Here is a 26,726-nt window from a genome sequence, read left to right as displayed (position 1 = left end):
AATTATACTAATTGAAAGCATTAAATTTAACTCTGCTGGCATTTGAGAGTTGACCAGATGAATATATCAATAAGGGTAAATATCATAACATGTATTGTTATATTTAAAATTATAATATTTGTCAAATGTGTTTAGCTATATTTTAAAAGCATTTTTTGTTTGGATTTATTTGCTTTTAATTTTTTTAATTTAAAAATAATGCATTCTGATAATAGCAAGCCAAGTTATATAAAGAAAACCCAAAAGGCTTTTTCTGCATTTCTATATTGAGGATTCCAATTTTGGTTTGGTATGTTTTCACAGCTTTTTCCATGTTCATTTTGTATACTTTCCACTGCTTATATGTTATTCTTCATATTTATTGTTCATGCCATAATTTATTATTTTTAAATATGCAAGGTTCATGGTTATGTCAATGGTAATTTCTCTGTGTGATGATTATGGGATCTGATTAATAGTTGTTGTTTTAAGAAGCTAATTCTTAGACTTTGTGGCAAACTGGTAAATTTGATATTTTAATTCAAAGTTGAGCTTTTTAGAGATACAGAAAACAAAGTGTTGACAGGGTAGGTTAAATTTTTCAGGTGAAAACTCTACTGTATTAATTTGTTCACATATGAGAACATGTGGTAATACTATGATAGTGCTACATAAAGCTTTATAACTATTACTAACTAAAACACCAATGCTCACCAAATAACTTTCTGGGATCTCAGCCTTGTTAAACTGTTCTAAAGAATATGTGTAATTTACATTTTACTAACCATTGTAAAATTTCATACACTGAAAATTATTTGGACATAAAATTTTCATATGGATGGTAAATGAATAGCATATTGTCTTTCCAACTCTCCCCAATCTCAGAAATATTTCAGCCTTGGACCATGAAATGAAAGGAAGGGAATAAAGATTGGTCAAGTGAAAATAGTAAAGTTCTGAATTCCTATCTATAATAACTCATTTTGCCAGATCCCATTCTGTAAAACAGTTAAACTCATCTCTACTTATTATACATCTATGAGACTGAGAACTAATTTTCTTTACATTCACTGGCATAATTTTTTTTATTTCAGATATTAATTTAAAGACTCTGCCTATGTAAATATAACCTACCTGAAACTAAAATGATTCTTGGTAACATACTCAAAGTCACACATTTACATGTAACTATTATGTATTTAAGATGGCTGATCACACTGAAGTAATGAAAGGCATTCATCAATATCCAGGAGTTCGCTATCCTGTCCTTACTCCTAATCTTCAGGGTTTTCACCGTGCTGTAAGTGAGCTACTTATATTTCTAAAATTGATATGCCTCTTATTGTTTTAAAGATATTTATAAAGTTAAAGTTGTATCATGTGTAACTCACCTGTAATATAAATACTATGCTAATGTACTAACATGAAGACATAGAGCTCCATGTCCTCACAGCATTGCTGGGGACTAAAGTGGTCTATATAGCTGGCTCTTCCAGCTTCACTGTTCAAAAGTCAAAACACAAAAGTAAAATTCTGCATTTTTGTGAAATTTTTTAGAAGTGTATTTTGTGCTTCTTCTTAAGTAATATAGAACACTATTTAAGCATTTTTCAATGTAATTTGTATAGTTATTATTACTGTTGAATTTGGTAATTATTTTTGTCAACCTTTGTTGATCAGCTTTTTGTGTCTTATTTTCTCTCTCTGGGTGAAAACTAATTGTCATGTTATCTGGCTGTAGTTACTTTCCCTGTTTATCTTCTGGTTTCTTTTGATCCTCTGTGATTTAAAAATTTATATAATTTAAATAAAGCTTTAATAATTATATATATGAGATGATCCTCTTCATTTTTAAGGTGTTATCCTTATATGGGCTTATTGCATAGGTTTTACAGTAGCTATTTCTGATATTAATGAATATTAATGAAAAATATTCATTATGTGAAACTGTATTATGTAAAGTTGAGGTTGTGGGGTATTAATCATATACTGTATTTTGTTAGAACCATTTATTTTTCCCTTGGGTTTGATTTGATAAAATTTTTATTGCATTGTTTAAAAAGTCATTTACAAAATTGTAAATATTGGTGTCATCTACTAATCCTAACAAAGTAAGAACGTATCTTACTTTGAAGAAGGTACTGAAAGGACACTCTCATGTTAACTCAGAGGGGCAAGCACTGGAGTGGAACTAATCTTGACTTGGGAGTCAAGCAATTCTGTGCTCAAAATGTGACTCCAGAACTTTTACTCCCTGTGTGATATCATGCCAAGTATTTACCTTTTTGTGCTACAGCTGTTTCATCTATAAAATGTGCATAACAACACTTAGTTTACACAGCTGTTTGTAGATGACAAAAAGCACATCCATAGTACTAAAAACAAAACAGACAAATAGTAGATGTTCACTAACAGGGTTTTTATTTTAGAAATTGGAAATTTATTTTGGATACAGGCATAGAAGCCAATATTTTTTAAATGTTTGAGGAAAGATGAAAAGATAGCTTTTAGGTTTTTCTCTCCCCATGTATTTATTTTATTGTATTGTATTGTATTGTATTGTATTGTATTGTATTGTATTGTATTGTATTGTATTGTATTGTATTGTATTGTATTTTAGAGATGGAGTTTGGCTCTGTCACCAGGTTGGAGTGCAGTGGCGTGATCTTGGCTCACTGCATCCTCCACCTCCCAGGTTCAAGCGATTCTCCTGCCTCAGCCTCCCAAGTAGTTGGGACTACAGATGTATGCCACCATACCCAGCTAATTTTTGTATATTTAGTAGAGACGGGGTTTCACCATGTTGGCCAGGATGGTTTTGATCTCTTGACCTTGTGATCTGCCTGCCTTGGCCTCCCAAAGTGCTGGGATTACAGGCATCAGTCACCGTGCCCAGCCTCCCACCATGTATTAACAGGGGATTAGCAAGAGGGGAGAACGTAGGCAAAGTGCTAGAAATACATTAACGGAAGATCTTAAACATCTAGCTAAACGACTAAGAGGCTTGACATTTGAAAAACAAGTCACTGGAGAGCCTGGAGGAAGGAATAAAATGGACAAAAAGTACAAAAAGGAAATTGATTAGATTAATATTTTGGATTTAAAGACTGGCAAAAGGATCAAAGCATTAGGTACAAAAGAGTATGGCTGTAGAAATCAGGATACAAAAAAATAAAAGCTAGATTAGGAGATCAAAGAAAAACTGGGGGCAAAATCTAAATGATGAGTTGGAAAAATATTTTTCTGTTGGATTGTAGGAAGAGAAGAAAAACAAAGTATTTAATATCTTCCATTTTAATAATTGGTTTGAAAATATTTTTTCATGGAGGATAAGGGTTTTATTGGGGTGCTAGTATTTTCCATAATTGGGGTTACAGTATTTCTGAAGATAATACATAATTTATAAAAGGCATAATTAAATAGAACATCCTCATTGTGTTTTTGTGGCTCATAGACTTAGGAATATTGCAGTTTGTGGATTATTCTGTTACTATAAAACGTTCTTACATTTTGAAAGAGTATATGTGTCAAGATGAGAAGAATCCAATTTTAAATTCTAAGGCAAATATTGAAGAATACATGTATGCCTTCATAAAGTAGTTAATCTTTCTTCTACCACTACCATTCACATTTTTGAAATTATTAGCTTTGGCTTTAAATTATGTTTTTCAGGTTGCTGCTGGAGCTACTGAGATATCAGTTTTTGGAGCTGCATCTGAATCCTTTAGCAAGAAGAATATTAACTGTTCCATTGAAGAAAGTATGGGAAAGTTTGAGGAGGTTGTTAAGTCTGCAAGACACATGAATATTCCAGCACGAGGGTACTTATGAAATCCCACAAATTCTGTTTTGTTAATGTTTATTGTTAAAGCTTACTCATAAATTATCTAGAGATTCTTATATCATTTATAAAAATATACATAGAATATCGTATTTCTACTTTAATCAGGGCAATCACTATATAGTTACATCTCATTAACATCATTGATGATTATTAGTGAGTATCTAGCTTGTGGAATGTGTAATGCAATTGAAATCAGAGGAACTAGCATGCAAATCTGGCATTATTAACTATTTTATTAACACTCTGTCACCCAAATGCAGCCCTCTCATCTCAGCCTACATGTGCTGGTAAGTTGGTATAAACTCACAACATCTTTTGGAAAAGAATTATATAATGTGGTTTTCAAATTTTTTAAAAAAACATGACTTTTTCTTCAAAGAGTATTTTATGTAGAACTTCAATAGAATACAGCAGACATAAAATTGAGCTGCTCTAGGAAATCATTTTACCCATTCTTTCTCCCCCTCAGTGGCTGACTTCTCTACTTCCTCTGGGTGATCCCAAAGCACCTCCAATAGCATCTTGCAGAACACCGTTTAAAAATACTTGATAAATTGCTTATAGAAGATAAATATAAACTTTCAGTTCTCTACTATTTTCTACTATATATGATTTCTGTAAATTTAGGGGTATCAGAGATATCAATCCTTTTCTCCTCGCCTTGCCTTTTTCTTGTAGAAACTTATCGGCTGTTCATTCTAAGAGCTGTTGATTACAGGACATGGAAAAGAAAAACTGACCCAAATCTAACTTCCACAAACCTAATTTTCTCTCTCAGGAGTTCAGAAATGGAATATCAAACATAGTTACTTGTATTGAAAAATTATGTGATTTTTGTCACTGAGTTCGCTATTTTGGGGTTCCTAGGATGGAGCCACATGCAAATCAGTGACAGGACAGAGTAGTAGAAAGAGGAAATGGAAAAAGGAGGCTCCTAGCGTGATGAGAGATATAGAGGGAGGAAGGAGAGAGGGAAAAATCTGCCTTGGTGCTTGACTACTTCCAGGACCAATAGTTGCCTCAAGTATTATAACCAGGCCTATGTGCTGTGAAACCTGTAATGCATTTTTGTGTGTGTTTGTTACTTAAGGAAGAATGTTTCTAAGACATTAGCTATTTTTTTCTATTAATTTCATACATATGGAGATATGATGAACACACATCTTAACAAGTTAACATGTATAGAGATTGGTAATAGAAGGTTGAAAGCTGGGGATGGATTTGGGTGCAGGCTGTACTTCCCTTAGTTGAGGTGAGCAAAGTTCATAGTAGCAGGCAAGATTCATCAGTTAATGAGAAAGACAAGTGAGTCAATTTTGGCTGAGAGTATTATTGAAATGATTGGAATTTCAACCAAGGTGTTTTGGGGAAGCAATTAAAGTTAGACTATAGCTAGTAAAATATTTTGTTGGTTTGTTTTCTATTTATAATTTATTTTTCCTGTCCTCCATAGTAAGTCTACATGACTTTCTAAAATTTGAAATTACTTTTGTAATTAAGATAAATACATATCATGTAAGGACTATATGAGAAAAATATAAAATCCAAGATAATGTATTTCCAAAGACATAAAATAAAGGATATCTATTTTTCAGGCAAAAGTTACATAACCACAATCAAAAAGGAGAGATATGCTATCGGTTTCTCAATTCAAATATAAATAAGTTGTCTCAATTTTTTTAAAATAAAGAGAAAGATGAAGACCCTATTCTAGTTCACTGTGTGTTTAAAGTGTGGAGTACAAACTTTAAAATAAAGCAATTCTCCCTGGACAGTTAAAAAGCATGTGACTATAAGAAGTAAAGTGCTTATGTGGCTTGCTCTTCAAAAATAGGAACAGTTTTTTTAGTGTTGAAAGATGGATGCAAATATAAGTTGTAGGAAGTAACTTTTTGTCATCTTAGCTTTCTCTTGTAAAATGGAATAGTTAATATAATTGGGCTAATAAAAATCTCAAACCCTCTTAATACTCATTGTTTGACAAATAATATTGCCTCATCAGAAAAATGACAACTTCTAATCGTGCTGTGGCTTAAAAAGCTTTCCAGGCTTTGATGAACAAGAAGTGACCCATGGTCAAACCAAATGAGTAGGGTACAGTGGGGATTTTAGTGTAGAATTATACTATAGACACATGTATGTTTTCCAATGGGGATTTTGTTCCTTTGGAGTACAATTCCTGAATTTTCTGAACACTATCATTTTCAGAAATATGCCTTTCCATATTTGAGTTCAGTAGCTATTTGTGTAGTTGAAAATATCTTCTTCCTCCCCACAATTTATACAAAGTTGAAATAAGATTTTATTTTTACTGGCAATCTCGATTTTAGGTATTCACCATTGTAAGTCATAAGCCATTAGTACCTATTTAAGGAAAGGAGCCATGCTCAACTATTTGAAACTGCAGTAGATGCTTCAGCATGTCTTGCGTGGCAACAGCTGCATCAACATATACTTGATAATCATCCAGAAAATTTACGTCGTCAGTTGTCAGCTTTAAAGGCCATAAAGCAGTACACATTTTATAAAAGCTCACTAAAACTATTTCAGTATTTTTATAAAAGCTCAAAAAACTATTTAGTATTTTTATAAAATACTAAACTTTCATATAGTCCAAATAGTAGCTTTTATTACAGTTATGAAGGCTATTGTTAAATTCCGCCACACACGCACTGAAACACACACACACAACACATGCATATGTACACATTTTTAACACATGCTGAGAACTGTACATAACATCTGGGGCACATTGTGAAAAGATACTATGCCAAATCAGTGACATAAAATGCAGAGTCAGCTAACTACTGGCACATATACATTATATGTGAATGCAAAATGAAATATCTGCAGTATGGATTTTATTATTTAAGGTGCAGTCCATGTGACTTTATTTTAAATCTAGATAATTTTTCTAATAACTGTCTAAATTTTAAAAGGTTAAGAAGGCAAAGAAAAATAAAAGCCTATGACAAATGTGATTATTTTCCTTTTATCAATGGTATTTATTGAAATAAATATCTATTGGCTTGCTAGGATCCTTTTAAAATTGAAATTCTTCAAGATAGGAAGTAGTGCGTTAATATATAAGATGTTCAGAATTTATTATTTTTTGTCTAAAGTGATTATCAGCTTCTGTTTATTGAAATGACATTAATCACATGCTCACTCTTTGTGAGAGTGTTAATTTGAAAAGAAAATTCTCAGTAAGTTGCCATTATTAATTTCATAGTTAAAATGATTATAAATAGAAAGTATAAAATTACAAGGTCAGCAGGTTTGTATATTAAAGCATAAACCATGAAAGTTTCTTTACATAATCACATCTTATACTTCTCATATAAAGTGGCCTGGAATCATCTGATTTGTGATTAACCTTCTGAAAGTTTATACTGAAAGTTCAAAGAAGAGTATATTTAACAATTTTCGTAGGAGCCACACAAAATTATTAATTCATCGTTTTAATGATTATAAAATTTTAAAGTGAATTGTAACGGGCTGAATTTTTTTTCAACTAATATAGACAAGCATTGATTACTTTTAGATACAGAAAAACAAAGACAATTGTCAGGTGTGATAATGTCATATTTTAGTCATAATTTATTAATAAAATGAGCTTGGTATTTAGGAGGAGGTAAGGAGTCAGATTTTCCTAGAACTGTAATTAATCTAGGGTTTTCATTTTATCCATCTCTTCAGCTACTATTTTTCTTACTATTGACTTTCTTCTTATCCAAAACCAGTGAAAATTTAATTTGGTCTTAAATGCTTCCAAAAGGGATTGCATTACATATAATCATGAAGAATTTCTTTGATGAAAGATCCTCAATGTAAGGAACTTCTTATTTTTTTATTTCTTATTCCTTCCTATTATTTTTTTAAACTGGTTCAGCTCTATATGATTCTCGTCCTTTAAAATGGCAATCTTCCCAAGTGCCATGAAGTCAGGGCACAGTATTCTCCTTTAAAACACTATTTTTTCCCTTTGAGAGATAATTTATAACTAAACACATTTATTCAAAAACTTGCAACCTACTTGCTGAGTTAGCCAAATCATCTAGGTCACATTGCATTGAGTTTGTGTTTCCTGTTCTCCTTGTCTAATGTAGAATCTCAGTATGGACTCAGATCCTGACTCTGAAGATAGCAGTGTTACTGAGTGAGATAATGAGTCTCCTTACTTAGGGCTCCATTTTTAAGTACACTGTGACTAGTAGCCAGCATTTCTTATGACAGAGCATCAAATCTCTTCCATTGGATGATCTGTCTCCATGGTACACTTGCATTTATAGCATCATATTCTTGTAAGTGGGCAGCAAGAAGCTGCCCGCAGAAGTTCCTTTCCAAATTCTATTGTTCAATTGAGGCCTAGGTCTGGAAGAATGATTCAATCATTATGTACCACCAAAATATGGTACATAAAACTCTAAAAATAAGACATATGTTAAAGCTATTTTCTTTCATACATATGGTTTGTTTAAGGGTTTATACTTTTAAGCTTTATATATTATTTTGGCACTGCTGTGTGCCAGAACAGCACATACCCAGCAGCAGTTAATATTTGTAAGCTGGGTTTGTGCAGTTGTGTCTAAATAGCTTTCATTTAGACATTTTGAGGTAAGAATGTGTTTAATCATTTCTCATGAAATTAGCATTAATGCTTTTTTGTCATTAAATACTCTCTTACTAGAGTATACCTTGCCATACCTGGGCAAGAAGTAGAATTGTAATTTATGCAAATAATTTCAAGAAAGTTAATGGTGTCACTAAGGTGTGAAATTAATTCAGCACAGATAGTGGTTGAATGGTATATGTTCATAGTCCATACAGTCACTTACAATAATTTAAAATTATTGTTTACATGCTTTTTCTTTCATTATATATGATGTCAATGTGAAACAAGCATGTAACAAAGTGAATTTAATAAATATGAAAAGAGAGTTGTGCAACATATGAAATAGAAAAATGAACATTTAGAAGGTTTTATCATGAGATTAACTTTGCTATGAATTCCTTAAAAGCATTTCCAAATTTACTTTTATTTAGAAACACTATTCATATGAAATGAGAACACAAAGCATACCTGGAAGAAGTACTCTGAATAAAGTTCGGAAATACTAAGCATTCGATAAATTTGTATTTAATCTTATTCAATTTTTTCAATATAATTCAGTAGAAAACATACTTAATCTTAGGCCTTCCTCAATTAATTCAAAATTGAATCAAAAACTTATTTTAAAAATGTAGGTAGGGATTGAAATGGGTCAAGCTCAGAGCTCTACCTTGGAAATATCTAATCAGAGTCTCCCAAAGCATTACTCAACAAGTTGAGTAGGGTTACATTAAAATTAAAACAGTAGTGGAGGTAAAGGTAAGGGGAGAATTCATGGTTCAAAAATTTGCAGACACCTGGATTAAACATGGTTATCCTTGTTAACCAGGCCCTCCAAATATAGAACTTCTTTAAACTAGGGCTGGAAGATGGCTGTGTTGGACTGAGTTTCTCAAACTTACTGATCTTTGGAATGCCTTTTCCACCCATCATTTTATGTGGTCAGTCCTCTGAAATTCTCACTTCTACACTCATCAATCAACTGTACAGACAACCTAGAAGCTAAATATTTTGAGTGGATAGGTCAAAAAAAAAGTGGCAATTAAAGTTTTAGCACTAGATCAAAGAGGCAAAATTAGTTTCATTTCTAGTAGCTGAATTTAACATTGATGCTTTTTTATTGTTTTTAAAAGCAGACATGCTATTGAAGTTTATAAAATAAAATATGTGGGAGCTATGAAACGAAATGTCTTTCATATTTAACATAAGAGAACAAACTGCACAGTGATGTAGGTTTCAGGTCTCAGAGATTTAAGTGGATCATTAAAAATTTGAGAGCTTGGCTAGTTAGAGACAGAGTCAAAAGCCGGGAAATACAGAACGCTGAGAAAAGTCTCTGGAACTACATTGGTTTAATTTGGTGAATAAAATAACATTTTGTACATAATCAGGCTATTTAAAAGAGAGACTATTTTACAAATCTCTTCTGAAGAACAAACAATATAAGTCATCATAAAATGGAACCTGAAATATTACCCGAAGTGTCTGGCCCAGATCATTGGGAACATACTCAGATTTTGAGTTGGGTTTGAGGCTTGGGGAGCAGGGAGTCTGCCATGCAGGTCCCATTTAGTACAGTAGTCCCCCTTGTCTGCAGGAGATGTATTCCAAGATCCCCAGTGGAGGCTTGAAAATGTGGATAGTATTATACCAAACCCTATATATACTGTTTTTATCCTTTACATACATATGTATAATAAAGTTTAATCTGCAGATGTAGCCTCTCCAGTAATTTTTGTATGTTTGAGTCCAAACCTATTCCTGAATCTGTGTAAATACCCTTTGCCTGCAGTAATGGCTTGGGGTCACCAGTTTCAGGAGATCCCTTGCTGAAGTCTTACAGGTTCAATGCTTTCTGGTACAACACATGGTCCTCAGTCAGAACATGTTTTCTGTTCATGTTTTCCACACACAAATTTAATGTCTTTCCCATCTTAACTAAGAGCTTATCACATACCGTGGCTTTGATTTTTGTAGTTTGAGGTACGACAGCAAAACCAGAATGAAATTATTTTTTCCTACTTCACAATTCTATTGATAGGAGTTTAATATTCTTACCATCGATGTTAGCAACCTCAGCATACAATATTTTTTTAAGTTGAAAACTTTCCCCATTTTACTTAAAGGATGCACTTTGCAGATTCTTTTTGGTATATCCAAGTTGCCAACTTCACTACTTTTAGGCTTTGGTCCCATCATTAAGTAAAATAAGGGTTACTTAAACACAAGTACTGAGATACAGTTGATCTCATAACTGAGAGAACCATTAAGTGACTAATGGTCTGGGAGCATCTACAGCATGGATATGCTGGTCAAAGGGAAGAGTCACATCTCAAACAACATGATATGAGATCACATCATGTTATTCAGAGTGCCCCACAATTTTAAACTTATGAAGTGGTTATTCTGGAATTTTCCATTTCCTATTTTCAGACCATGGTTGACTGCACGTAACTGAGACTGCAGAAATTAAAAGCTTAGATAAGGGAAGGCTACTCTACCAGTATGGGACTCTTAACACCTTTCCACGTGGCTCTGGGTGGGACTGAGGCCATTTAATTAAAAATTACTCCAAGGATTCATCGTTTTAAGAGGCAAAAACACAAAGGATCAAATGAGGTAGTTTATCAATTAGAGTGGAAAGACAAATAGAGCAAAAAGGTATAGAACGTTTTAAAAGGTATGGCAGAAAATAACATCAAGGTAAAGATAATTTAAAAGTTAATCTGAACGAGTCTCTCTGTCTGGCTTCCCAGGTCTGAGCTTGTAGTGTAGGAATCTGAGCTTGACACAGGAAGCTTTCTCATTGCAAACAGCTCATTTGATGTAGTAGAAAGACCCAGCCTTCAAGTTGGACAGACAGTTTGGTTTTAAAGCCTAGTTCAGCAGTTTACTCTATTTGTATTCTGCAACCTATTTAATTTACTTGAGGTTCAGGTTTTCCATTGGTAAAATGGATTTATTGTGGAGATTACAAAATTGTAAGCAAATGTCTAGCCCCACATATGTTTAAATATTTTATACAGCAACTTTTCCAAGGATGAACTGCTGAAGGAGGTTATGCCATTTTCTTTCCAAGAAAACCCTAAAATTCTAATTTGAATTCTAATTTGAATACAAATTTACTTCTTAGTTTCATCAGGAACTAAGCAGATAAATTAATTAACCTCACAGGCATATACAGTTTTAGGAACAAAACTATATGTAAAGTAAGGTATTACATGAAAATTTTGTTTAAACTTTGCATGTATTTATAGAGAGATCACAGTTTATACAGAAGATATTTTTAATACATGGTATTCTAACAGTAGGCTTAGGAGAAATAAAATCGGCCAAGTATTCTAAAGCAAAAATTGAATCTTAGCAGAATTACTCCTTGATGCCATGAAACAGTCTTTAATTTTTATATTATCCACAGTGATAAATGTATTACAGTCTCTCAAAATGTATTGTTCATTCACTTAATAATAATGGCATGTTGTTTTGTGTTGCTTATAGAATGGTGTATTCCACATGAATGTAGCAAAGTAGCTCCTATGTTTATATATCTTAATTCCCTTTATTTGAGATTACATGTAATTTCATCACTCCTGGCATTGTTCTTTTCTGAGGATAAGCAATAGTTGACTCCACTCCAAATGTTTGTGACATTTATACATGGCTTTTATTTATACTTATTGTTTCAATTTTTGCCAGGATGATTGGAGGAACATGGGATAATTGTGAGAAGGTAGGCTGGGATAAGGCCTAACTGTAGATTCTTTTTCGTGATTTAGTTCTTCTAGGTAAGGTTATTAAAGACTGAAACACTTCAAGTCTTGTTTTATATCATGTTTTTACAGACTGTTAAAAAATGACCTCAACAAGCACAAATACAAATAAAACAATTCATATTCATTTCCACAGGATTTATTGTAATGCTGTGTTTTTTGTTAATTTTAGCAAGATTAATTTCAATATGATTGATGATTACTATGCCATCTGAATAATGTTTAAAAAATGGATTTCAAGTTCTGATCTCTCAGATATGTGCTATTATTTCTGGCTACAGGATTTAGAACATAAATAACTCTTACCTATTTTTTTACTTTAAAAATTAGGAATGTCGTAGACAAATATTCAGAAGGTGAAAATGACATTTTAACTAACATATTTGTGTATTAATTCATACAAGAAATAGCAATTAAATATAGTAGGCACTCAATATCCACGGGTTCTACATGTAGGGATAACTATGAATCCAAAATATTTTTTTTAATTTAAAATAAAAATAAAAATACAGTATAGCAACTACTTACATAGTATTTACATTGTATTGGTATTACAAGTAATCTAGAGATGATTTAAAGTATATAGGGAGAATCCCCCACAAACACTGAGGGGCAGCTATATTTGTTTTAAACAATGTACTGTCTTGTGATACCATGTGGGCTATGAAAATGAAAATTCAGCATAACTTCAAAGAGTTTTTAGCAGACTGGGAAAATATAATATGTTCAAAAATAATTATTGTACTGCCGAAACCAATAAGTACATTAAGAGAGATAAATATACATACTATTTAATTTTAAAGTAATTCTAATCTCTGGGGTGATTTAGAGAAATTTCATAAAGAAGTTACCAGTACAATGAAGTCATTAAAATATATGAATATATGGAAACATAATCAAAATAATGGCTTTTTCAGTCCGGGCAGGGAACCTACAAAGAGCAAAGACACAGTGAAGAGAATTCTCAGGAAAGGTTTGGGTAATAGAAAGAAGTTTACTTTTTATTGAAATAAAGTTTTTGTGGATGTATAGTAAGAGAAAGGTAGAAGGTTAGATTGGAGTTTCACAGATTGCTAAATTTGAACACCAGTTTATTCAGTAAAAAATAGCAAGCCATTAAAGATTTTCAAAGAAAAATATGTAATCGGACCCATGCTCTAAGAATATAATTTTGACATTAGAAATTGAAGCAAAATGGAGAGACATGGGACTAGAAACAAGGAGAGCACTTAGGAGAGGGTTCTTGGGAATGGTTCTGTACACTCAAGCTGCTGCTGGCAGAGGCTAAATGCCGCAGAGGCTAGAGGGGAGGAATCAGCTAACCTTTGGTTATGGAATAAGTTCACAAAGGTGACCATCAAGTGACTTAGCAGGACTGACCCTGAGAATAACTATGTAATTTTTTTTAATGGCAAATGCAGGGGAAACAGGTTTATGTGAGAGAAATAAGGACGATGACCACTTCAGACATGTTTAACTAAATATGCTATGTGAATGCATCAAGCTTGTAATATACATGAGGAACTCTGGGGTTGATCCTGGGGTTATGGGCATAATGGTGAGCGAGAGGGACTATGGAGGACTTAGCTAATCCATAGACCCCCTTTTCCATTCTCATTACACACACAGAAAATTTATAACTTTTAAAACATATCACCTAGCTCAGAAAAAAAAAGTCTCAGGTTTCATCAATGAAAATGTGGTAATCATGTAGGCTGATACCACAGAAGCATATGGGGGTATCTATCCCAGAAAGAGTACCTAGTAGTGTGGTAATGGGATTTTAATATCTACATGAGAAAAATTCGATGTTCTGCTAAGGTATGAATTTGGAACTATATCTTGGAGTCTGGCAGCACCTCCTTGCCAATGCACAGTCATTGAGATTCATGCCAGCTATTTTTATGGGTTGTGGATTTGTGACACATGAGTATTGTGGAAACCCAAATTGAGAAATTAAGGTAGAAATTTGTTCAAGAATTGATAAATTCCAAGCATAAGGGCAGAAAGCAGATTCTTTTGATAGGATCATTTAAATAATTCAAGATGCTCATAGAATTCCTACAGAAACTAAAATTACCATGAAAAGGCATTCACAATAAAAACTATAAAGCACATGAGAAAACAAGCTAACTTAAGACAAGGAAAACAAACACAGGAGACAACAGAAAAAAAAAAAAACTATAGCAGAACAGAAGGTAACAGAACAACCTGAAAATGATTATAAATTAACCAAGTGAAATGTTCATAGAGGCAAAGGAAGACCATAAGAACAGATCTTTACAGAAAACAAAATTAGTATTTGACAAAACGAAACATTATCTATAAGTGGAAATATATTCATTAAAATACAAAAGCGAATGGATTAATTGAACAGCAGATTACATGTAACCAAAGGGAACAGCAGATTAAGTGCAGCTTAGCCTGCAATTAAGATTTGAGAAAATTGTAAGAATGAAGCCCAGAAAAATAAATTAATAGAAATTGTAAAAGTGAGGTTAGTAGACAATGCCTAATAGAATTTCCATATGGAGTAAACAGAGAAAATAGATATGAGAAATACGTTTGAAAAGGTAGTACCTTGAGAATTTTCTAGAAATTAGGAAAAGCACTAATGTTAATATTGAAGAAGTATAGCAAATCCTGAGATAGCTAATAGTAAAATGCAGATAAGATAGAAACAGATAATCCCAAAAACAGTAGAGAAAAAAATAGATTACCATAAAAGAATTAGCTTGACAGTAAAATTCCTATCAGCAATAACTGAGACCGGAGACAATAAAATAATATATTCAATGTGCCAAGATAACTGTCAACATAGAATTTTATACCTAGTCAAACTATTGTTCAAGAATGAAGATGAAATAAAACCATTTGCTGACGAAACGGTCTGCAACATCTACCATTCAGACTCTTGCTGAAAGAACTACTAAAGTATTCAGTTAAGTCAAAAACATTGAACCAGAAGTAAGGGATAAGATGAAAAAAATAAATGGGGCAATAGGAGTTTGCAGCTTCAGAAAAGTAGAAATTATTTGGAATGGGTCTGGGTAAAATTTAACCACCAGGCAATCAAAGCTGAACAAAAATATTATGGCATATTAGTGAGGAAATTCCTGAGATTAGTTAGATGCTGTCAGATCCATGTAATATACCTTTTTACACAAAGGAATCAGTATGGCAATCCAGGTGATGCAGTATTGCTAATAGTTGAGTGATTTTTGATGCTGGCAGTATAATAGAACTTTAAAAATTATATAAAAGAATATATTGGTGGTTGGATTTCATTCCCTAGGTTTCTGGTTTAAATGTTTTGGAACATATCCTAAGCATCAGTGTTTGTCTTTTTTAAAGCACCAAGGTGATTCTGTGCAGGCAAGGTTGAGAACCACTGTAATAGATTGTTAGAGAAGAGCAGAAGTCCAGAAGCTGGCCTTGGCCACTTGTCAAAGAAGAGAATTCAGTTCATATTCATGACAGTAGAGGCCTTTTCTCACTCAGGAAAAGTAGCTTGACTTCTTTAGAAAGGATTGGCAAACTTTTTCTGTAAAGTTCCAGATAATAACATTTTAGGTGTTGTGGGTCAGATGATTTCTGTTGCAACTGCTCAACTCTGCTGTAGTGTAAAAGCAGCCATAGATAAGTATGCAAACAGATGGGCGTGGCTGTATTCTAATACAATGTTATTTGTAAAAGAGTGATAGGCTGAATTTGGTCTCTGGGCCTTAGTGTACCAACCTCTGCTTTAGAATGTTAAAGTATACAGTTAAGGGAACATAATTGAGAACCATTACTTTAGCTTTGGAGAAAGTAGTCCCATGTGTGACTAGATCAAAGCAGCGTTCCCTCACAAGATAGGGAAGAGCATATGAACATGAAATGCAACGGAGTGTGAAGATCGCAGAGACAGAGGCATGGAAATGTCCTGGAGGGAAAGTGTGAATAAATAAAAATGCCCACATAGAAAGTTAAGGTTCTGTCAATAAAGTGGTAGCTGTGGCCAAATAATAATTTGGAAATGCAGGAGAGGTTTGTTTTGTTTTGCATTTGTTTTATTTTGTTTTTCACATTTAGAAGGAGAACATGTAAATAAATAGCTAGGATTTTCCATTTACTCACATCTAGATGCTTTGGATTCAAAAATCAATGTATTTATATATTAGCATGTTATTGTAATCATTACATTTGTATTAAAACTTTTTCTCCTTTTCCATCCTTAGCCACCTTCTCCAGTGTTATGTTCATTTAAGAACATTTTATTTTCACACATCTTGATTAAATTTACAGATTATCTAAAGCATAAACTTATAGTGATTGAAATAGCAGAGGGATGAGCTTCCTGTTCAGCATAACTTTCAAATTTTACTTGAATTTATCCCCTTTTATCCTTTCCTATCCCTCATAACTGCTTGAATGGCTTATAAAACTACTTAATACTAAAACATATTTTAATTGACATTTTAACACTTCCATAATTTCTGTAACCTAATTTGGTTACATCTTAGAATCAATGGCTATGTACTGAATCATTGAATATGTATTTTATTTTTCTACTCCAAAGACTGTTAGGAATTTCATAGTGCATCTTCCAATCAATAGCATATTAGAATTAAGGAAATAGGATATTATCTTGTGTTTTTGCCTCTACCTTTTCTCCGGCATCTGCTTCCACTGCCCCCACAGAGTTATATTTCTGGGAAAGAAATCTGATCTTGCCACTACCTTACCTAATAATTTTCAGTGCCTCAAAACAATTTTGAGTGATCTCAAAGTCCAGACAACTTGGAATGGCATTCAAAGGCTTTGCTTTCTAAACCCTTTCATATTGTAGCCCCTGTATTCGATCTCCAGCCTCATTTCCCACCATCCTTCTATCTTTTATGTAGCTTGCTTCATTCATTCCTAAATATCATACTCATTATGCATTATTTCAATACAAGAATTGTAAACATCTCTGAAGTAAGTTTAATAAAATGATATTGATGTTGAGCTGGAAATAGCTAAAGCAGGCTTTTCCTAAAGCTTAATTATTTAAGATTGAAATGGATCTTTGTCTTTGCAGGAAAAGCTTGACTTTTTATATTAGAATGAGTTACCAAAGAAGCTTATGGAATATCTTTATTCTGAGCCTTCTAAACACATTAGACACTCTTCTGTTTGGAATGATTTAGGTAAACCCATGAGAGAGGGAGAAAAAATGAACTCTGAGGCTATGCCCAGTTCCAGGACCTTTGGATGATTAATGACTGTATCTAAATGAGGCCAAAATATCCAGATGGGGGTAAGAAGAAAAATTCAGTTAGTCTTCTACGTGGTCTCCCTGTATGTTTCCAAAGACCTGGATATTTAACAGTTGGGTGTATGTAATTATTTAAATAAAACCATATATTTCACTAGTATTTTCTGCTTTGAATGTTAATATGTTGCCATGGTATGAATAACTTTACCAGATAATCACTTACTAATTATTCCCATCTGTCATCGAATACATGTATCAAATTGTAATTATTATAGAAAGATAAAAATGTGAGTTGATTGAAAATGCTTCAAACTTTATTTGGTTTGGTCTAAGGATAAAATAATAATAAAGCAATAGTGCAAAATAAATTTTCCTGATGCAGTTTTGACTAATTCTTTTTATAAAATGGAAATGGCTTATTTACCATATGCATATTTATAAGGCTCTATTTTTAATCTAGGTATGTGTCTTGTGCTCTGGGCTGTCCATATGAAGGAATTATTACACCGCAAAAAGTGACAGAAGTAAGCTACATCTCCAGCTTTTTTGGTTTATGGTAACATGATATATATTATTTTTAAAAGTGGAGTTTCTTACTGTTTACTGAATCTGCATAGCATGAAGTCATAGATTAAGAGATGAGCCCTGAAGACATATTTCATCACTTAACTAATAGTTTCATTTTAACACTGAAGTCCTGTACATTGGCTATAACTTTTCAACATTAAGGGACAGTTGAGTCCTACAATTTGGGTGCTCAAAGGTGGAAGGGACGAAAGTATCTATTTTGTTTTTTTGTGGTTATAACCTAGTGAGTGGCCTTTGCAATCTCCATCAGAATGTCAGGGCAGTTTGTGGAGAAACCCTTAAACTTTGCCTTCGTTGCTTAGGTAGCATCCCTATTTTTCTCTTGCATACTTTGGCCCGTTATATCAGAGTATACACCACTTTTGTGTTTTTATCCTTTTGTGATCCTGTAGGTCTTACTGCTGTGATTAAGTTGCTATTATTCCAGAAAAATTTTAAAACAATAGATTATAGTCATTAAGGCCCTGATTACTGAAGTTTATTTTCTTCCTGTCCTTTATTATTTATTTATACCAATGAGTACAAAATGCACTGTCTTTGAGATTATATTAGATTGTCTCAGACATTTATTTGTATATAAAGTACATTAATGTAGACTTGTTTTTAAGGTTAATTTTGACAAGTTTAGTAATTTGTCAAAAATTTGGCACCAAAGCAGTGAAGATGGCCTTATAAGAAAATCCAAATTTAGGCAGGATAAACTTTCAGTTTAGCTAACTAAAGCCATTCCTCTTTTGTGCTTTCATTTGAACTTTTGGAATCTACTACAGATTTTTCAAATGAAAGCTATCCTTTTATCATTATTTACACAAGATCCTTGCACACAGAGGCACGTATCCTATAAAATAACACCATTCATATTTTGTAGATTTTCACTTGCATGGGACCCTTCCAAGGCTCTGACATTAATTTGCATTCACAATTGTGTGTGTGTGTGTGTGTGTGTCTATATATATATTTTAAAGAATACCTCCAAAGGGTATGACTTCAGGCTGGCCCCACAAAACCTTGATCCACCTTTGCTTACCAGCAGACTTGCTTTCTTCCTTTTGCTATGCACCACATAGGAGTGAACCACACACACCTTGGGTGAGGATCTCCGTTTCTGTACCCGAATGTCTAAGGTGCTACTGCAGAGTCATGTAACAGGAATAATTCAGGGCCAGCAACCTTAAAGGGGCCTTTTGTGTGATTCTAATACATTTTGTGCTTAACTCACTCTCTTCTCTCTGAAATTACTACTTCAAACTATGATTACTCTGTTCACAGTTTGGTCCTTCCTCTCATTGTCTCCCTCCTCAGTTTTTGCTTTCTCATTACACTGTCCTTTGCATTTATCTTTTTCCCTACCTGGAATGTTCTTTGCATTTTATATGTCAGCTGCCTGGAAGCCATTAACATTTGCATTTGATATTCTTCCTAGTACATTGTTCTCAGATCCTTCCTTCTCACCCTCTTCAAGGAGTTAGTAAGCACTTTATAATAAAGCTTACTTTATTTCAAGTTGTCACATAGGTTAGAATCGTTTCTTTGTTTGAAAATTCTTATCTTTGTGAGTATTTATTTATTCCTCAGTAGGGTTGACTAAGATCTATCCTCACTTGACTTAAGGATCTGTATTAATATGAGCCATGTCAGTATTAATTTCCCCATTATATCCTGGGACTAGCACAGTGCTTGCCATAAAATAGGCATTGAAGAAATACATATAAAATGAATGAATGAATCAGTATCATGTGCCAGATTGTGTATCAAATGACTTTTATACATTCTCATTTCACTTTTACAACCAAACACGTCATTATTAAAATTGTTTTTATCTTTTTTTTTTTTTTAAGAACAAGTAACCAAGGCTTAGAAAATATGCTAAAAGAAGGTGTTTTGTTGTCTTATTCTACAGATTAGGGATTGAGGCTTAAGTACGCTAACCTTACGCCCAGTGTCATATGAGTAGGATGAGTGGGAGCTGAGATTTAAATTCAGGTTTCTCTGATTCCCAAACCCATGTCTTTTTCAAAATACCATGCTGCCTTTATGCATTCATCTTGCTCTTTGAAAGTAACATTATTCAGCTTGAAGAGATCTTGCAATTTGCCTCAAAGTATATATATTTATGAGCCAGAAAAATTAGGCCAGAAATATTAAATGACTCTATCAGTTGCAAAGCTAAAAAAGAGCTGAACTTAATATAGTTGATCCTTGAACAATTTGGAGGTTAGGGACCCCACACTCCACACGCACAGTCAAAAATCTAGATATAACTTTTGCTCCCCAAAATTTAACTACTAATAGATTACTGTTGAGTGGGAGCCTTATAGTAATGTGTATATTATATTAATGTATATAATATAATGTATATAATGTAACCCACCAATTAACACATATTTTGATTTTCACTATCTTGAAACGGTGGGCAATGTAGTTGGAGACCTCAATCTATGGTGCATACTCAGCAATTCAGCTTTCTCTTATGTCATGACTTTTTTCTGCTTCTTGGGAGCACTTCCAGCATCACTAGTTGCATTTCTTGTGAGTTTCATGGTGTTAAGGTTTATGATATTGCACTAAACATAATGAAAAACACATAAGAACTGCAAGAGATCACATTGTACTATGATATGCAATTTACTGGAGAGATGAACTGTTCATACAGAGATGATTAGCATCACCAGGATTTTGAGCTCACTGGAATAGCACTAGGAGGTGGCTACAAAATTATTACAGTAATACAGTATGTACCACAATTAATTTTATGCTGTTACGATTTAGTATTGAATTACATGTACATTTCTCTTAAATGAGAATGACAGTATCTACAGTCTGTGTGTATGAGTTTTGATAAATTTCAACTTTTAAAAATACATTTGTATTATTTTATAGTAAATCAGAAAAATCGATTAGTATTAATATATATTTTATATATTCATGACATACCTTTTTCTTTTTTTGACATTTCTATACTATGGGATTTGTCTGCAAGTTTTTTCAAATCGTTGAAAATCTCCGAAAAAAATTTAATATGGTTATTTAAAAAAAAAATTCATTTACAAGTGGATCCAGAGTTCAAACTTGTGGAGTTTAAGGGTCAGCTATATAGATATCTTTTGACCCCTAAATTAATAGCTTGAGAAATACTACTTCCAAAGTAAATCTGTAATGCTTTGGTTTGATTATAGTGTTGAGAAACATACGCCTGCCATAATTGCCATTGTAGCTTGTAATTTCATAGTGGAACAAATAGCTGGATAAAAAGATAAGGTAGATATGACTCTAAGGCAAACTTGAATACAAGAAAAAGACAATTTCAGCAATATCAAAGTCTTATATAATGTTTAGAATAAGCAAAAAAAAGGACCAGAAAATACATTATATATTTTTCATGGACATTACTGGTCTTAGTTGTAATTTTTTACCTTTAGATGATGTTATTTGTGGCACAGGAGGGTTTGAGTCTCTTCATTTCCATTATTTTACTAGCACTTCACCTTTATCAACAGGTGTCTAAGAGATTGTACAGCATGGGTTGTTATGAGATCTCTCTAGGAGACACAATTGGAGTGGGAACTCCAGGAAGTATGAAAAGAATGTTGGAAAGTGTGATGAAAGAAATCCCACTGGGTGCTCTTGCTGTTCACTGTCATGACACCTACGGACAAGCCTTAGCAAATATCCTTACGGCCCTTCAGGTATTTTGTATTCTTTGTGTGTTATGTGTGTGCATAGGGTGTTCATCTTTATCTGTAATATAAACATACCGAGAGTTGTATTGTTACAATTTTTATAAAATATTATGAATATAATTTTAACCAGTGTCTTCACATGACAGGTACTTGGGAAATATTTGTAAATCTCACATTTTTTTAGGGCAATGAAGATCTCTTATTAATTTGATTTGATAAAATCTGTAATCTGTTCTTTTGAAAAGTATTAATCTTAGCAGAGTTATGTCTGCTTCTCTTCCCATATTCTGTCAACCGTAACATTTAATAGACTGAAATACAATGGCAGTTTAAGCAGTGCAAAACATAAAAATAGTAGACTATCATAATCATGAAACTAATGCTTTGGTGATTTCATGCTCTCTGATGGGAAGATATGGTGCTGAAATATAGTATATTTTGCTTAAAATGTTTTCCTGATGTTGGCAAGCTTACTTTAGACAGAACTTATGTCTTTTAATCAAGTATATTTCATTATATGATAAAGTGAAAAGATCTGGAAAGTGGGAAGACTACGAATTGCTTATTACATTCTGTGTTATTTTAAATGTATTCGTTTGAAAGAATAGATAGAAGTGGCATTAAAATAGTATTATTTTAAAATTAATGTCAGGTTCTTAAATGCCGCTAAAAATGATTTGTTTGATATTCTCAGAACCCAAGATTTTGACAACTAAAGATAAGACTATATAAAAGTTTTCTGGTTGGAGGCTGAATACCAATATGTAAAGCTTAATATCACAATCCTAAGGTATACAGTTGGTTGGCAGAAGTTAAAAAACAATGGGGATATCAAGTTCCACAAGGGCTTATTTTGACTTTGTAACATATGTGTACAAATCCTTATTTATCGTCTGGAAGCAAGAAAGGAACGTTCTATTGAATCAGAGAAAAGAGAAAATATTATTTCATGGTCTTTGGGGCATAGGAATTTTTACAATTTTCCTTCCCTACGTATTCTAGTTTCTGAAACAATAGAAAACTAGACAGCACTTCAGGATCCTGTATTCAGCTGCAACTGGAAGTTATTAAGTGTTTCTGAAGGGCTCTCTCTCTCTCCCTCTCATTTCTCTGTATGAATATATCTTCTATGTTTTAATACTTTGAGTAATCACTTATTTGTGTAGCGTACTTATTATAGAATGAATGACAGTTTAGCTCTTCAGGATAAAGGGCTATAGAACAAGATATGGGACCTCAAACTTCTGCTTCTGAACTATATCTGCCTCTCGAAAATGTCCAAGTAAGAAAACATTGCTGCTACCCCAATGCAGTTTGAATGGTTAAGGAAGGCCTATCTGAAGAAGCAATTGTTGAAATCATATCTAAAGAATGAGAAGGAACGAATCCTAAAATGGTGTGTATGTGTTGTGTGTGTGTGTACGTGTGTGAAAAGAATGTTTTAAGCTGATGAAATATCATTTGAGCAAAAGTCCTTGGGGAAGGAGAGGATTATGTCCTAGTAACTAAAAGAAGACTAATGTATTCAGATAAATTAAGGTTTATGAAATTTGCCATATTAGTTGAACTGCATTGTCTCTATTTTCTGAGAGATTTGGACTGAAATTCTGGTCCATTTTTCCATCTTATAACAGCCATACAGAGGACAAGAAACAATCTTGGGCCCAAGCAGATGAGGAACATGAATGAGAACATATGTAAGGGCAGAACTCCCCAAAAGACCACACCCCTAGTCAAAGGGTGAATCAGCAAAAGATCCACCGCATAAAGGGAGAGAGCAAGCATATTCAAGTCTCATGGCCTCGGCTATGAGTAGAGGAGAAATAGGACGTATCTCTTTATACTACACAATGTTTTGTAGACCTTCCTGTGAGTTTAGGGTTCAAGTTCACATACCTGCAGAACTGGAAAGACCTAAGCAGATGAGTTATTTTCAAATGCCTATGGGTTAGTAGCACTGCAGGTGCCAGAAGAATATTCTTATAAAATATATATTAATATATATTATATATGTATATATTATATGCATATATGTATTATATATTTATATATGAATATATATTTTTAAGGAACAGATCTTCAGCTTACACTAAACTATTTGAGATCTGTGTGTCTTGTGCACACGTGCATGTGTGTGTGCGGGGGAGAGATTGATACTGTACCCCTCTGTGGCTCCTGTGATAAAAGAATGTCTAAGTGTCAGGATCTGAGGATCTGTGTTTTCTGTTTTCCTAGCACGTGCAGAAGCTCTATTGTGTCCATGGGACGCTGGGGCAGAAGGGGAGAAGGGGCCTTGGAAAGCATTAGTATACTCTGTGTTACATTGCCCCAGAGCTTAATTTATAGCCACAGTGTAAATACATGGATAAGAGAGTAAAAGTGGCTTGCATAATAAGCAACATTGATATAAGGCCAGAGAAGCTACTATAAATGAGTGATTGAGAAAATGGTCAAAAAGCAGAGATGTAGAGCTTTCTGTCTATTCCGCCATCAGCGGGCATAGAGTTCGATACCGCATTGACATCGTAAGAAAGATATATACACAACTGCTTTCTTGAAACTGTATGTAACTGAGACAGTGTTCAAATGTTTTGAAACGTTTATGTTTATGAAAGACAGCCACATGTGGTACTGGAATGTCACTGCAAACACACATGTGGACTGGTCCTGAGTGACGCTGAGTGAGGTATTCGCCAGTGCTCTCTTCTCACCCCTCTTCCAACAACAATAAAAACACAATGAGCAGGTTTAACTTTAGAGGAGAAGAAGAAAATATATTGAAGGAAACTGTCAGTGTTTGAATAGAAGGAGAATCAGGGAAAATCTAACTTCGTTATGAACGGGGCTAACCTTGGCTTTAGGAAGCAGAGGCCATATTTCATTTTTTAAAAATGGAATCTTTGAAGTGGCTTCTAGTAAGATTGGTGGTGGATATGGACTAGATATCATTTGCTTTAATTTAGGGGTGGAGAAGCAGTTTACAGCGCTTCAGACTGGAAGTTAATATTAAGGCAAGCAGACATGTAATAAGTGGAAACTTGGCCACAATGATAGGAAACAAATGAAAGTTATAAATGGAACGTCCCCCTCAGTCTGGAAAGCACACACTAATAGTGTAGTAGAGGGATCTGAGGGATCTTTCTTGGGTTCCTGGGTTTTATTGTTTTTTTAAATTACTTAAATATATGATTTATGGGACCAGAGATGGTTGTATGGAATTCAAGAATAATTATCATATTATTTAATATAGAGAAATTATTCTAAGCATGTCGATTCCAGTGTGGGATATTTATAATCCCTCAAAACCAAAAGAGCAAGAAAATGAGGTGCCAAAACGTACAGCAATTTTAGTCACGGAAGAAATGGATGTGGCCCAATATACTTTCTTAATTTTTAATGTAAAAATTTAGCTTCACCCTTCTGCCAAGTACCTAAGTAAAGTTAAAGGCCAGTTAACAAACTGTTTAATCTAATTAATTTCTCAGCCTCTATTTTTCTCCACTGAAATGAGGAAACAAATGAGATCCAGTACTGAAATAACAGCTACACATTGATTGGTAGCACAAAGACAAAGAACAGGCAATATTTGGATTTCTTCTGAAGAAGTACTATGTGCCCTTTTTTCTCTTAAACTTAATAAATTTTAATATGCCTTTTCTCATAATGTTTTTCATATGCTTACTATTCTCTTTTAGAAAAACCAAATTGTTTACCTAATTTTTACATCAAAAGCTTTCAGTTTTTAGATTGACTCTTAACAAACCATGTTTAAAAGCCACCAAATAGCAAGTCTTTCTTCAGAGAATGTTTTTTAGTTTCTCAAGAAGAAATTTTAAAATTCCCATTACTAGCCAGATAAACCTCTTTGTTTCTCAGTTCTATATTTGTAAGAATGGATATATGATGTCTACTTCCCTGAGTTGTGCAAAACTGAGATGAGATACAGAATTTCTAGAATGATGCCTTGATAACAGTACACATGGTTGGACTGTTGGATTTTCAAGTGTGTATAACCAAGGTTCCTAAGCCACAGAAGTCTGAATGAACAAAAATGAACAAAGTGCCTTTATATGTATTTTTACAAGTGGTTGGATTGTTTATATCAGTGGTAAAAAATGGGTAAACCTTCTAATACTTTTATTAGTTTTAGTTCATCTCCAACATCTTTTTATTAATATAAGCATCTCTCTGATTTTGGCAATAGGTGATCAATTAGTTTTTGTCTTTAGGGATAATATCATCTTTATCTATTTCTAGATATCCACAGGTATAATGGATAGTTGGAAAAAGCTGTTTCTGAGCTACAGGAAATTTTAAACTGACATTCAGTTAATCAACATTTAAAAATAACACATATAAAAGTTCTGATTCTACTCTAATAAGCTAAAAATGAAAGTGGTTAATCTTCGTGCAACAGACTATACTTAGATCATAAAGTTGAAGCTCACCAAGAAAGTAAACACATCTAAACCCACCCTGCCACGCGCACAGCACTTCATCCATGCTGACCAAATGGACAAGTAGTAGAAAAATTGATTGTCAAGTGTTTCCTGAGTCAGATAAGTAAAAAAGAATGAACACTGGGTTCATCAGTAGAAGGGTTTTTTGTTTGTTGATTTTCTTTTTAATCACAGTTTAACAATTTTTTGTTTGTTGTTGTTGTTGTTTGTAAATCATTGTTTCCACACTTAACATCAGCACAATTAATTTACCAATGTAAAGGGTAAAGGGTAAAGGATAAAAGGGTAAGCATAGGGAATAACATACATTGTGATCTCCATTCCCACAAGTCACAGCTCACTGGACCAAAGAAACTCTTTAACACATGTCTGACAGTTAGAACATCTTTTTTGGGATCCAGAGGCTGAAAAGGTCATAGGCAGAGTCCTGGAGTTCAGATATACACAGAGAAGTAAAGTCGAGGCTCATGAAACTGAGAGATTACAGGATGGAGAATATTCCTGGTAGCTTTTCACTTTCCATGGGGCCAAGTGTTGTGGTTTTCTGCTTCATA

At 33.4% G+C, this 26,726-nt stretch overlaps 1 protein-coding gene across 2 annotated transcripts in view; it reads left to right on the top strand.

Annotated features, from left to right (window-relative positions):
- The window catches only part of HMGCLL1 (3-hydroxymethyl-3-methylglutaryl-CoA lyase like 1), a 145,445-nt gene that overhangs the window by 63,707 nt on the left and 55,012 nt on the right, over positions 1-26,726 (top strand). For both annotated transcript variants that reach the window (XM_050786159.1, XM_050786160.1), the window contains 4 exons: positions 1,184-1,279; positions 3,652-3,800; positions 17,905-17,968; positions 21,530-21,718. In XM_050786159.1, the coding sequence (XP_050642116.1) occupies positions 1,184-1,279; positions 3,652-3,800; positions 17,905-17,968; positions 21,530-21,718 (498 nt within the window). The remainder of the gene's footprint in view (positions 1-1,183; positions 1,280-3,651; positions 3,801-17,904; positions 17,969-21,529; positions 21,719-26,726) is intronic.

This window comes from Macaca thibetana, chromosome 4 (assembly GCF_024542745.1).
Source record: "Macaca thibetana thibetana isolate TM-01 chromosome 4, ASM2454274v1, whole genome shotgun sequence".
Taxonomy (NCBI): domain Eukaryota; kingdom Metazoa; phylum Chordata; class Mammalia; order Primates; family Cercopithecidae; genus Macaca; species Macaca thibetana.
The sequence above is the reverse complement of the archived record's forward strand: the minus strand, read 5'-3'. Positions and strand labels throughout refer to the sequence as shown.